The sequence below is a fragment of the Thermobia domestica genome, chromosome 9, assembly GCF_964235325.1.
Source record: "Thermobia domestica chromosome 9, izTheDome1.hap1.1, whole genome shotgun sequence".
Taxonomy (NCBI): Eukaryota; Metazoa; Arthropoda; class Insecta; order Zygentoma; family Lepismatidae; genus Thermobia; species Thermobia domestica.
In genome coordinates, this window is record NC_137462.1 from 74,225,996 (window position 1) to 74,241,175 (window position 15,180).

The window sequence follows — 15,180 nt, forward strand, 5'->3', positions numbered from 1 at the left end:
CCTTGACCGTTTGCAGTGGGCATTGGGGGATCTTGCTCCTTCCCGTGCTACAATTTTTCGGTGGTTTGGTAAATTCAGAAGAGGCCAGACATCGCTTAAAGATGAAGAGAGAGCTGGACGTCCGGCAACAGCTGTGTCAGATGAAAACATTGCCGCTGTGAAACAAATGATTCGAGAAAATCCTCGAACAACTTTCAAGGACATTGAATCTACAGTGAACATTGGATCGCCAGCAGTAACAAAAACTCTTCATGATCATCTTCGGCTCAGGAAGGTTTCATCTCGTTGGGTGCCTCACACTTTGACTGAACAGAAGAATCGCATGCGTGTGGAATGGTGTGAAGAAATGCTTGCAAAATTTGATGGAGGGAATTCTCGACGCGTCTCTGGCATTGTTACTGGTGATGAGACTTGGATCTATCAATTTGACCCTGAAAATAAACGCCAGTCTACAGTTTGGATCTTTCCAGACGAAAATCCACCCACGAAAGTGAAGCGACCGCGAAGTGTGGGGAAGAAGATGGTTGTAACTTTCTTCTCCAAATCTGCCCATGTTGCAACTGTTCCACTTGAAGAACAAAGGACTGTTACTGCTCAGTGGTACACCACTGTTTGCCTAACAAAAGTGTTTCAGAAGCTTCGGGAACGGCGTCCAAGAACTGGGTTGCGTGGGATCCTACTTCATCATGACAATGCGTCCGCACACACGGCGAACATCACAATTCAGTTTTTAGAATCTACGGAGGTCAACCTTATGACTCATCCGCCGTATAGCCCTGACCTGGCCCCAAGTGATTTTTTTCTGTTCCCCAGGATCAAAGATCGCATACGTGGGAAGAGATTTTGCAGCCCTGAAGAAGCTGTAGTGGCTCACGAGAATGAACTTTCAACATTTGAAGAAAAAGACTGGCAACACTGCCTCCAAAAGTGGTTTTCGAGGATGCAAAAGTGTGTACAGTGTAATGATGAATACTTTGAGAAAATGTAAGTGTTAAATTGATTCTAAATATGTAAGTTATTTCACATCTCAAAACTTTCGTAGTGACCCTCGTAGCAAACGGATGTGGATCATGCAGGGAGAGGGACGCGCCATCTGTATTAGGGAGAGGGAAGTCCTATTACAGTCATACTTCATATTTTTTTATTTCTACTTGAGTGGTTTAGCGTTCTCTATTTTGATGCGGAAAGTCGATGCTCGATGTCCAGTCACGCGAGTTTGTGATGGATAACATCGTGTCTGTGTGGTTTTCTCGAGGTTCTTCAGTTTCCTCCCACATTCCCATTCTACAAAATATTCCATAATAATTTACTTTTATTAATTATCAGTTTTGTTTAGCCTAAAGATGACAATTATACGAAGCAATCCCAGGAATTTCATTTCATTGCTCATGTGGTCCGAATTCTAAAACCTTTACATAAACTTATATACATCGCTCAAATTTCCTTCAAAACAGTAATTGTTTGAATTGCAAAAATGAAATCTTTAAGATTTACGTCCCACGGATATGCCAGCTAGGCTAAATGGTGAAATGAAAAAAGTGGGAGAACTCGAGAACCCCCCCCCCACACACACACACAGTGTTTGTCCACCAAAAAGCTCACTTAGCGCGAGCTGGGATCGAACCAAGGACCCCATGCACCAGATATGAACGCTGTTGTTTGAGTTGGATTGATAATCTAGTTATAAAGGAAAATAGTACGTTCTCTTAAAACAATTACAAGCATGAGAATATTCAGAATTAGTGTTGTAAGAGGGATATTTGAACTGCGCGTGAAATAATTACATTCAGTAGGGTTCGCAGAGTCCTGTCAAAGGGAAAAGTTCAATCGCCCAAGTTCCTATCATCTCAGGTGTTTCTATACATATCTTAACAGAGAAAGTTTTTATTTTTGCATAATATCTTACTCAGGGAGAGTTGAAAAACGGAACGCCTCTTTGCGTACGCAATTAATTGCATCACATACAGTTGCATTTAAGGTTACATTTCTAATGGATGGGATTTCTAATAAATGGGAAGGGTTCTATAACACTGGTTCGCATCCATTGAAAAAATAAAATGAAATCTTTTAGTTTTACGTCCCACAGTTATGCCGGTTAGGCTAAAGGTGATAATGAGAGATGAGTGAAATGGTGGAATGAAGAAAGTGGCAGGAAACGGGAGAACCCCGAGAAAACCCACGAGCACGGTGTTTGTCCACCACAAAGTTCACTTGGCGGGAGCTGGGATCGAACCCGGGACCCCAAGCACCAAAGGTGAACGCTCTACCACTGAGCCACCGCGCCCCCTCGCATCCATTGAGTTGTAATAAAAGAAGTAACCAACCTGGCTATTAACCCGCCTTCACACGCTATCGCTGGCTCAGCATTCAGTCGCACACACAGAATTTTACCTTGGGAGGGGTCCAAAGTTATGAGGAGAGGGTCGACTACAATGCACGTTTATGTAGTATTCAACCAGTGTTATTTTACCAGAGACGATAAGTAATTGTTAAATACTGCCAAGTATATTCTCAGAAAAAAATTATAGATATTGTTTTTATAAGGAAAGAAAGAGTACAAATGAAGCGTAAGATCATAATCTCTAGGGTACAGCAATAATTTCGCTGCTAAACAAGTATTGTTTTTTTTTTTTTTTTTTTTTTTTAAGGAAGTGCATACATATATGCTCAGTTACCGAGTTTTTAGGGGGGTCCGGACCCGGGGGAACCCCACGTAGGTATGGCCCTATCGGAATTAATATGTGAATTGAGCATTGAACTTTGATAAAGAAAGGCATCAACCTGGCTACTAACTCACCTTCACCTCTCGTATGCGGACCTGCAACCTAGAACCAACCCAAATAAATGTATACTAGAGGCCAAAAGCACCAAACGTATACTACTACTAATATTATTCGAAATAAAATGAAATTCCTAGCTTAACTTCTCGAAGTTATGCCCCTTAGGCTAAAAACAAGGATGACTAACGTTCAAGGGAGTCGATCTTGGGGGGCCGAGGGGAATCCCCCCCCAAAGAAAGCTCATGGGCCCCCCTCATTGTATTTGTAAACTTACAATATTTGGCATAATTTGAATGCAATTTGTTTTAAAATCCTCATATTTGCTTTCTGCATCTGAATGCCTTCCCTCCCAAATTTACAGAGAAATCGACGCCCTTGCTAACGTTAATGGTTATTAAAAAAATTACTGGACTGAGAGTGTGGGAGGGAACGGGAGAACCCATGAGCACGATGTTGTCCACCATAAATTTACATGGTCTGGGATTGAACCAGGAACTCCTTGCAACAGAGGTGAGCGCCAGGCCCGTAGCCAGCCCAAAAACTTAGGGGGGCGGTAGAAGTTAGGGGGCCCCGACCCAATCATATTATACTTCATCACCATATTATAGTTCATTTGCAAGCCTACCGTGAAATTTTATGGGGGCCAGCCAAAGTTTAGGGGGAGTCCGGCCCCCCTTGCCCCCCGTGGATACGGGCCTGGTGAGCGCACTTTCACTGAGACGCCGTACCTCCCACTAAAAATCGAAATACGCGCCTTTGCTGTGAGAGACTATGGTTAGATTCCCGGCGGGAGCTCATGTGGTCCGGATTCCCTGTTAATCAGTAGGTCCCGTCTCATATAGCCTCGCTGCTGAAAAGGACGTTAAACTCAAAATCAACTCAACAAATCGAAATACTCATGTAAACAAAGGACACGCACCTGACCCTACTGGACTTAATGATCCTAACAATGTTAAGTAAATAATACAAATTAAGCAGTTCCTCGCTATGAAGTTTCTGCCATTCCCCATCCCTCTTGGATCAGAATGATCGCCTTAGGATTATATTTTCAAAAATCAGTTTGTGATCACCCTCAAAGTTAAGTGACCATATTTCTATACAGCACAACAGGCATGACAATATGTTGTCATTAATAAGAATGAATTGCTATTAACTTGGGATGTTTTGATTTAAGAGTGTAAACAATATCGGGACATTTCTTTCGGATAATTTTTCGCTTATCCTTCTAACTCACTACTATAGTACATATAAGCACACACTTTATATCGTTAACTTTTTTAGTGTTCTAGTAAATATTTACAGAAATACTAAATAAAAATTCGATACTTACATGAAAAATAGTCCCCGCTTGCACCCATATAGTTTATTATAGTGGATCCATGCCTCAGGAACAATATGTGAAGGGTAGCGGCCCTCTTGCTTGAAGACACGGCTAATTTCATCGGGATCCGAAATAAATACCGCTTGCACAGGTCCAATGTTTTCACGATAAACAGGCCCCAGTTCACGATGTCTTTGATCCACATACACGTGCAACTTGGACGTCGAGCCGGCGGATAACAGAGACAGAGTGGTGCCAAGCAAAGGAATGCCCTTGGGAGATGGAAGGTCTTCGAACTCACGAACTTCCGCACTCGGTGTCTTTACCAGTTCACTAATTGCTGAACGCGCTCGTCGTCCAATTTCTTCCACAGAAGCACGTTGTCGCCAAACTTGCCTTGAACACCACATTGCTCTGTTTGTGTGTGCTTTGGCTACGCACACACACTGAATTCAACACGACCGCTCGCAGGCAGGTACGGTGCGGAATTGGTGTTGGAGTCGGCGGGTTTGAATTCTTGTTTGTTATGCGTTCGGCAGCGCCGCCAGCGGTAGTCCGTTCAACGACCCCGCTCTCTTCTCCCTTTTCTCAATCCCTCCCTATTCGAAAAAAAAAAGTTTCTAGAGTATTTATACCATCACCTTTTCCCTCTTTCGTATTTTCCTCGTTTTTCGATCTTCAATTGTCAAAAACGTCAGTCTTGTCAGTGACGTATGAATAGTGTTTGTTATAAGAGCCGTGTTCGTCTTCTTCTTACACGTTGAACCTATTATCAATTTAACAACTACTTCTAAGTGTCTCTGTGCATGTACTGTACTTTTGTATGCACTTTACTGATAAGTGAAGGAAGACGAAATACAAATATCTAAACAATAGGCAGTGCAAATTACAAATCCCATGCATCAGATTGGATAGAAAGAAAGAAAGAAAGAAAAAAAATAAAACTCAACTTCGCCAAGTCACAATTGTATAATCAAATCCAAACAAACCGTGTTTGCCAAGCTATATTACATTTCTACACATACTGCACGTCTATGAATTGTCTACAGAACTGATTGACATGTTCTCCTTTGTTAGCACTGAGATCAATAAAATGTTAGTTAAAGGTAACTTTTGAAATGAAATGTGATAAATGCATTAATTTAACGTAGCACGTTATACACTGAGGCTAAAGGAAACGGAAATGGTGATAATGAATGAAATAAAAGAATAAAGAAAGTAGGAGAAAACTGGAGAACCCGACAAAACCCACGTGCACGGTGTTTGTTAGAAAGGCAAATCTTATTAGTTATTTAAAAGTAAATATATTTTTGTTATATTCCTTAATAGTTTCTTTGCTAAAACGAAATAAAATATTTAACAACTCATGTTTATGCCCTATAGACTGCAAAACAGACAATGATTGCAGATAAAATACAGTAGACCGTCGATTACCTGGCCTAATATGCTGGAAGAAGCCCGATAGCCCGGAGTTCAAGGTTTTACAGAAATATTAAGGGTGGAGATGTTCTTGGGACGTTTAACTGATTACAGAAAAAAAAAGCTTCTCGCTACATATTACTGTGTTTACTTTATAGCGGTCATCGTTAAAAATTAAAAATAGTTAATTTCTGCCACTTCCGGGTTGAATAAAAGGTTACGAGAGAAGATTGACGTACCTATTCTTAGAACACTAAGTGGGACACGGTGGCTCAGAGCGTTCAATTCTGCTGCGTGGGGTCCCTGGTTCGATTCTAGCTCGCGCCAAGTAGGTTTTGTGGTGGACAAACACCGTGTTCATGGGTTTTCTCGGAGTTTGCCTGTTTCCTTCCACTTTATTCATTCCATCATTGCATTCATTTCTTATCATCACCGTTAGTGCTGGACTGACCACGTATATATACTCATGTGCAAAACTTAAAAATAATGTGAAAATACATAGACAACAGTTTTGGAGAGTATGGTAAATGCACATTATTTATCCTATTACATATACCTGACTGCTTGACCCGCGTAACTCTCGGTGTTGCCGCTTGGTGATGCTGTATACACCCATTGAACGATGGTTGGTGATGAGCGCTGTTTCAACACGCAAACACTTGTTTTCGAGACGTTAGAGACTTATGAGTCAAAGCTGCATTACTTGACATAGTGCCAGTGTACGTGTAGGAGAATGGCGCAAAGAGACCATATTGATGATGTTATGCGTGTAAGAATCATTGGGCTCCTCGAGAGGGGTCAGAACCAGATGGACGCGTCTCGTGAATTGGGTGTCCCACAAAGTGTCATCTCGAGGATCTGGCGATGATTCCAAAGGTTTGAAAACGTCTCTCGGAGATTCGGCGGAGGTCGTCCAAGTAGCATCAGTGACTAGGAAGACCGTTACTTACGTCTAACTGCCAGGCGCAACAGACACAGCACCGCCTCAGATATCTCTAGAGATTTTGCAGCTGATACAGGAGCGTCAGTGTCAAGATTTACAGTGTACCGACGGTTAGCTGAGGGACACTTGTATGCCAGAAGACCAGCAAGGTGTGTTCCATTGACCCCACAACAAAGAAGAGCTCGGTTGAATTGGTCCAGAGAACATAGAAAACATCACGCATGGACCCCGGAACAATGCAGGTATGTCTTGTTCACAGATAAATCCAGGTTCAGTCTCGCCAGTGAGTCTCGACGTGTGTTCATCTGGAGAGAACCAGGAACACGGTTCCTTCCAGTTAACATGACTGCTGTAGACCAGTACAGGGGCGGCGTATTTATGGTATGGGGTGGGATCATCCTGGGGTCTCGTACACCTCTCCATGTCTCCCACGGGGTACCGTCACTGGTGCAATGTATCGGGATGACATCTTGGACCAATATGTTTGTCTGTTTCGGGGCGCAATGGGTCCTGATTTCATTCTAATGGATGATAACGCACGTCCCCATCGCACTGCCATAGTGGATGAGTACCTTGAGCACCAGGATATCAGACGATTTGATTGGCCCAGTTGCTCACCGGACTTGAACCCCATGGAGCATGCGTGGGACATGCTTGGCAGGCGAATTGCACGTCGTCAAATGGCTCCAAGATCCATTCCTGAGCTGCGGGAGGCACTTGTACAGGAATGGCAAAACATACCCCAGCCACTTCTTGATAATCTCATTCTCAGCATGCAATCACGTTGCGGTGCATGTGTTGCAGTGCGGGGCGATCACACTCACTATTGATGTCCTGTATCTTACGCTTAACCCTCGAAAACCACATTAGTCTATTTCCGAATTTTCCCATACCCATGGATTTTCCTCTCTGTTGCCCATCCTGTGCATTCTCTTCCAGTGTATTTATTTGCAATTCCACATTCCAATAATATATGGCTGATTCACCATTCTCTGAATGCAATAAATCATGCAAATAGCATTATTCTTAACTTTTGCTATTTGCATGATTTATTGCATATATATATATAGGGTATGGGTATTTCAAAACAACACCGACAACGCTTGGAAGGTGATTCCTGACACCAAGATAAGACAAAAAGTATAGACCAACCTGGGTGCACAAATGCTTCCTTTCGGAGATATAGGCTGCCGAGAAACATGAAAGAAATGAATTTTACAGGTCCATAGTTCCAAAACTATAGGACCTACCGTAGTCGGATCAAGACTTCACTTAGGAACTATGTTTGCTATCCAAAAATGCATGTTTCAGAATCCTGCCGTATTCACACAAAAATTTTTGAAGAGGGAGTTTGGCTACAGGCATATAATATAAAGTACTCACCAACTACCTTTATAAAAATTGTTTCGGAAGTATCGTAGGATTGTGAAACATGAATATTTGGATAGTTCACATAAAAAATAATTAGGTTTGTCCTTTATTCAAGCTGAATGCTAACGAGACGCTAACAACGCGAACACTACCTTGTCGCCGAAAGTTAAGAGGTCAGCGTCACGTGGTTTTTGAGAACAACTGAAAATCGAACGCGCGCTGGCTTTTTACTTCAATCTAAAGAAAAGCGTCTCGCAAGTGAAGTGTGGATTGCCCGCACTACAGCTTGCGCTAAGCAGAAATAAGCTTTTGTGTATAAGCCAAAGCGAAATAAAATCAAATAAAAGCGACAGGCAAGCTTGCGGCAAGCAAACATGCTGTCTGGGCTGGTAGGACTGAGGGAAACCCTGGAAAACCTTAGTCAGGATGGTCGGCAGCGGGATTCGAACCCACGACCTCCCGAATGCGAAGCCAACGCCCTGAAAAGTATATAAAAGAGTTTTGATAAACCAAACTCCTTTTTAAAAAAAGTAAGAACATAAACAGCTCCATGGACGGGGTTAGCCAAGTCTAGAGGGACAAAGCCCTCTTCCTCCGAAAGAAATGAAATCTTTCAGTTTTACGTCCCATGGTTATGCCGGCTAAGCAAAGGAGGCGGGGATAATGTGAAATGAATGCAATGGTGGAATGAATAAAGTGGGGGAAATAAAGTGAAACGGAATAACCCGAGAAAACCCAGAATACAATGTTTGTCTAACACAAAGATTACTTGACGCGAACTGGGATCGAACAAGGGACCACACGCATTAGAGGTGAACGATCTGCCACTGAGCCATCGTGCGCCCCTCCCCACGAAAGAATGCCTAGAAGGAACACTGGTAGGCAGCAAACGCACAGTGTCCGAAGTAAGGGGGCTAAAAATTCGGGAGAAAAAACGAAAAAAGATAGGAAAAGTTACTTGGAATATATGCATGGGGGCGCCGTCGTATACTCTCGCCCCAGGCGCTGTTTTTCCACGGCAAGGCTTTGGACATATACAAAAGAGTTATTGCTTTTAACCTCCCCTTCAAAAAGATATTACTTATCATAATAAGGTATGTAAAATACTGAAAAGATATGAACTTCTAAGCTTGAACTTTCTCTTTGATCAAACTCTGAAAAGACTACTGGGCACGAAAATCCACACAAAGCATTTTTCCTCACCCAATACTCGAAATCACGTGCTGCTAAGTTTCTTTTTTTTTTCATTTGTTTAAAAGCTATTTAAATCATGGCACCATTTTAACTAGAACTATTCACACAATTTAAAGAGTAAAAACATATTTGTGTTTTTGGTATTTTTCAAGAAATTCTGTTGAGGGAGCGGCTGGAACACTAGTTCAATTATATATAATCGTCCGCTAACCAGCCAAAGAATTCAAACAGGGTACATAACGCACTTTCGGTATTCATCCCATAACGTGTGTGTTAGTACGGTAAAAAAAAAAAAAAAAAAAAAAAAAAAAAAAAAAAAGGCTGGGCAATACAAACTCCTTAAGTTGGGTTCCCTGGTTAGAATCTTGACTGCATATCCACGTGATGCTGTTATGTTAATTCTTAAGTGTAGGAGTACCTTTAGTCCAAGTCTTCATTCCAAATACAGAAAGGTGAATGTGATCCCACTCAGAAAGACCAATGCTGAGGAGTGGCTTCACGCGAAACATGAGATCATGAAGTCATCGGCCGATAGTTAAGAATTCTATAAGATAAACTAAAATGTGAACTACATGCAGTACATTCAGGTCCGTCACTATAGAAGAAAGTAAGGTGGTATGTGTACGATATTGCTCTCTCTCTGGTAAATGACCATCTATTCAACAAATTTAGAAGCTGTTTGTTAAATGATTTCCGGAAAAATGCTGGGTTATATATGGAAATTTAAATTATTATAATAGGAAACTCATAATGCAGCGTGTTCAAAAAGTTATGCAACCTTTTTATGAACCGAATGTTTCGTTATAGGTGCTGAACAAATGAGTAGTCATAACCGTATTGCACAGCGTATATTCATCGTGACACAAAGTGCACCAGCAGTTATGCTTTGTCCCGCAGGACCTACACAGAGAAACACGAAACAAATGCAGCAAACAAATTCTAAACCAAACGGTTGTACGACAAATTCTAGCCAGTGATGCCAATTTGACGTGTTATAATCCCATCTCGAGACACAAAATTCCCATTTTGCTTCTGAATTTCCCGTATTATAGTACTCTTACAATGATGATATAATATGATGAACGAAACTAATATTACTTTTCCCAATATGTGAGTGAATCACTGTATCGCTAACTTTTGATCTTCCATCCTTATGAAATAGCTTTTGATAGTTTTCCCTAATCGAAAATATCACCGTCTACATATAATTCGTGAGGAACGTCGTGGAAATTTATTGTTTCTCGTTTGACATTTCACTTTATTTCTTTCACTCACTCGTTCATTTTAAGGATGGTACCGAGACTGAGACTATCGACAACGACAACTGAGACGGACTTTTATATACCGAGACGAGACCGAGACTGAGATAGACCTCTATAAATTTATTTATTTATTTATTTATTTATTTAAATCCGGTGACTCCAACAGGAGAATCCCAATTACAGGAGCCTTACATAAAATATTACATCTATGTTATCAATTTAAAACAAACACTAGAATAAAAAAAAATAGAAAGAAACACAAAAAGAAAAAATACAAACACGCACAAGAATGCCAACATACATAAATATTCATGTGTCGAGACCTATTACCATTACTACCTACTATTATGTGCTGCAATTTACAGACAGGGGTTTACATATACTCCAAATTTACATAAGTTTCCACCAAATTACAATAATTTTTCACTTTACAACTAAAATCCAAATCACATATTTTTACTAATTTGTTACTAATTTACACATTGCAAATAATGGTGAATTTTTATATCCCGCTGTTTTGGGTATTTTATTTACCAAAAGATTCCTATTTCTTAATTTACATGGGGTAGCGTTAAAGCATATTCTTTCTAAAAACGTACTATCATCAATTAATCCATTGATAATTTTATATAGGAACATTTGCTGGGCTACAATCCTTCTGTTTGTTAATTTGACATAGTGAAATTCCTTTAATAACCACATATACGATTTTTTTTTCTCTGATATGATGAAACAGAATATTTTTTGAAATATAAGTATCTTAAAAATTTCTTTTGTATTGCTTCAATTTCATTTTTTTGTGACTTACAACTTGGTGACCATAATATTGATGCATACTCTAATTTGCTTCGAACTATTGAATTATATAATATTTCAATAACTGATAAATCATGGATATTTTTTGTACTTCTTATGATAAAACCCAACATTCGATAAGCATCATTCGTTATATTATCAATATGAGTTTTAAATGACAAGCTATTATTAAAATATACACCTAAGTCTTTAACTTCATATTTCCTTTCCAATTCAACACCATTTAAGTAATATTTACAATCAATATAGTTCCGCTTTTTAGTTATCATAAATTGACATTTTTGTAAATTTAGATACAACATATTTTCAACACTCCAATTGTAGACTTCCGCAATATCGGATTGTAACATATATTCATCATTCTTATTTTTTATTTCTTTATACAATTTTAAATCATCCGCGTACATTATACAGTTCGAATGTTTAATTTTAGACGGTAAATCATTTACATATATTAGAAAAAATAAAGGTCCTAAGTTAGAGCCTTGCGGTTTGCCAGAACTCATTTGATAAAAAGAAGACTGATGACAATTGTATGAAACATATTGTTTTCTATATTCAAGATACGATGCCACTAATTTTAAAAACAACAAGCTCAAACCAAAATTTGACAATTTATTCAATAAAATATCATGATTAATTTTGTCAAATGCCTTTGAAAAGTCAAAGTATATAGTATCCACTCTATTTTGTTTATGCAATGCATCCTGTACATCTTCAACAAAATTAATTAGATTTGTAACAGTTGATCTACCTGTAAAAAATCCATGTTGGTTCTGATAAATAAAAGATTTAACGTGATTAAAAATACGTATATAGAGTATATGTTCTAATACCTTGGCTGGAGCACAAATTATTGATATCGGTCGGTAATTCTCAACTTTATTTTTTTCTCCACTCTTAAAGATTGGACTAATACGAGATACCTTCCAGGTATTTGGAAACATCTGTTTTTTAATCACCAAATTATATATATAACAGAAAGGACGCATTAAAACCTCCGAGCAACCCTTAATAATATAAGGTGGTATTCCATCTATTCCACATGTTCTCTTAGGTTTTAAATTACGGATAGCGTTTTGATATTCTGTCACATTTACAGGATCTAACTTTAGTGTACTATATAATTGAGAATAATTGTTTCTGTCATTCACTCTATAAGTTGATGGAACCCCCAGATATACAGCTTTAAAATGAGTTGCAAAACCATTAACAATATCTTTATTAGTACAATATTCCCTGTTATCTAGAGTCATAACATTGGGTGCTACTTTCGTCACTTTCCTGTCTTTTATAAATGACCAGAATGTACTTATATCATTTCTAATATTTAATTCTTAATCATTTACATATTTTTTATACGCTCCTTTGATCATTTGTTTCAGTTCTGATCTTACATTTTTATACATCATGGTCTTATATACTGAGTTTTTCTTATGCTTCCCATAATATTCTTTCAATTTTACTAATTCAATAATTTCTTTCGAGAACCAACGTGGATATTTCTTTTCCTTATTTAAAGAGCTGTTAGGGATTGTTATATTAAATATTGACCGTATTCTATTGTAAAAATAATCAACTGCCTCCTCTACATCATCTATTTTCTCTAAGTTACTCCAATCTTCTGTTTGGATTCTATTATACATTTCATAAAAATTTGCTTTTCGAAAGTTGTATGCAATTATTGGTTCACTAAGGCTACCACTCACTTTTGATTTAAGTTTTATATCTACAAGTAAAGCCGGATGATAAATATCAGGTTTTACAAGAGCCTCCTCTTTATTTACTTCAATAGGAAGTTTTACATTTGTTAAAATTAAATCAAGGGTCTTTCCCTCACTATTTTTAACATTATTTATTAGCTTTAAATCGTAGAGATTTAAAAAGTCAGCCAACGCTTTATATAACGAACCTTTCTCCAGTAAGTTCGTATCTGGACCCCTAATTTTCGGTAAATTAAAATCTCCTACTATAAAAATATTATCATTTGCTAAATTTTTCATAATTTTATATTCCTCAAATATTCTATAGAAATCATAATAATCATCTAATCTAGAATCAGGCACGAAGTATATCGTTACAACAAAATAAATTTTCCCTTTAACTACAAATTTTATGACTAAAAGCTCCAAATTATTTGCTATTTTCACTTCACTGGATATTATCTCTCGCCTTATAGCAATCAATACGCCTCCCCCTCCCTTTTCAATCCTATCTTTTCAGTATACCTTGTACTGATTATTAAATAATTCTGCATCATATACGCCTTTCTTTAACCAAGTTTCCGTCAGAATGATTATATTATATTCATCACTAGTTACTAAAAGACCTTCCTTAAATTCATCACACTTAGTATTCAGTCCTCTAACATTCTGATAGTAAATAGAAATCGAACTACCTTCAGACATTCTTTACATCAGTGACAAAATGTCTTCCTCTGATTTAATTACAAACACATTCCTATCATCCCTAGTTTTCCTCAATTTAATTACACCTGAATGATCAACCCATAAGAATGCATATTGTTTTTCTCTCTGCAATTTTCTTGCCTGACCAAACAGACGTTTGCGAAATGACGTAAGAGAGTGATTGATATATATAACCTCATTATTCGCATAACCAACTTGACATGCATTGAAATCCCTTTTGACTTTTCGTTTCTCCATTAATTTATCCTTAGTTTTACGATGAACAAATTTTACAATTATGCCTGCAGTTTTCTCATGAGGTCGTTTCTTCAACCTATGACATGCTTCTATGTTTTCTTCCCTGATTACCACATCTAACGCCTTTCCTATATTTTTAACCACCTCATAAGTATCTTCGTTCACTTGTTCGGGCACACCATGAATTTCCACAGCATTTCTTCTCCCATATTGTTCCTGTTCATCTAACTGAGCTTGCAGTTCCCTTACTTGTTTTTTCAGTTGTGCATTTTCAGACGTTAATTGTTCTATCTTCTCTAAACACTCCCCTAATTTCACGGATTGTTCTTTTACCAAATCAACATTCTCATCAAGTTTTTCATGTGTAAGGTTTAAGGACTTGCCCAACTCATTTTCAATTCTAACGTTATCTTTCTTTAACTCAGAAATGTCTGCCTTCAAATCCTGCAAGAGTTTATACATGTCTGCTAAACTAGGAGTTTCGCGATTTAAATCATCCCCACTCTGCATGCTTTTCCGCTTTTCTTTTAAACACACTTTGCACCGCCATTCTCTGTTTTCGTCTTTCATTAATTGTACATCTACTTTCTTAAGTTGCGCACACTTGATATGATACAGGTTATTACAGTCTACACACTCGACTTTAGAGCTTACATCCTGTCTTGAACGTTCTTATGACATTCACTACAAGCACTCATACTGGTTTCGATAGATCGAATCGAAATGTAACCTCAATATGCTCCGTGTAAAGAAGTTTCCAACCCTGAGTATTTTCGTTTTTCTTTTGTTTGTTTTGTTTGCTGAGCCGCGCAGTAATACATTGTGCAATTAATGATACATTACAATTTACGAGAAGAGTCAGAAAACGGTTAAGGTAGCAAATACTAATGAAGAAAATCAACCCTAAACCTAAAATATCATGATAACCACGTACTTCTTGAGATCATATATTGTAATCCTGTTTCCTACCGGACTCAGGACGCTGTTTCCATCTGGTGAGAAAAGAAGATTGCCTTTACGATAAACGGCTCCAAGTAAGTTGGAAAACTTGTATGCAAATTTCATATTTACATAATTCAAATCCTATGCAAGGTACTTCAAGCCTGAATACTTTCAATAAATCAACAATTTTTGTGTTTTAAATAATTCAAATTATTCACTTTCAAGCCATGTGCTCCGTTCTTCCTTGTTGACAGAACAGCGAGACGAGAACGAGACCAGACTTCGGTCAGTCTCGAAAGTCTCGGTCTCTCTCGAATACTGATAGCTATTAAAAATTGCCTTTACTCAGAATTTGTTTCGGCAAGTCTTTACTTCAGGCAAGGCAGTGACAATAAGTGATTCAGTAATAGTTAAGAACAGCTACTTCTCATCTCCCGTGCACGAGGATACATCTTACTGTTGCACT

General features: G+C 38.4%; 2 protein-coding genes across 2 annotated transcripts in view; both read right to left on the reverse strand.

The window, feature by feature from the left end:
• Positions 1-4,740, reverse strand: part of sad (Cytochrome P450 family protein sad) — a 95,810-nt gene extending 91,070 nt beyond the window's left edge. Inside the window, exon 1 of the mRNA XM_081771363.1 lies at positions 4,111-4,740. Within this exon, the coding sequence (XP_081627489.1) occupies positions 4,111-4,511 (401 nt within the window). The 5' untranslated portion in view covers positions 4,512-4,740. The remainder of the gene's footprint in view (positions 1-4,110) is intronic.
• An 8,777-nt stretch (positions 4,741-13,517) lies between these two features.
• Positions 13,518-14,282, reverse strand: LOC145660876 (uncharacterized). Its single transcript, XM_081726306.1, has one exon. The coding sequence runs from the start codon at positions 14,280-14,282 to the stop codon at positions 13,518-13,520; it is 765 nt and encodes a 254-aa protein (XP_081582432.1).
• Between the last annotated feature and the right edge of the window lie 898 nt (positions 14,283-15,180).

Coding starts and splice junctions, on each gene's coding strand:
- LOC145660876 (XM_081726306.1), bottom strand. CDS start 14,282: ATGCAGAGTGGGGATGATTTAAATCGCGAAACTCCTAGTTTAGCAGAC.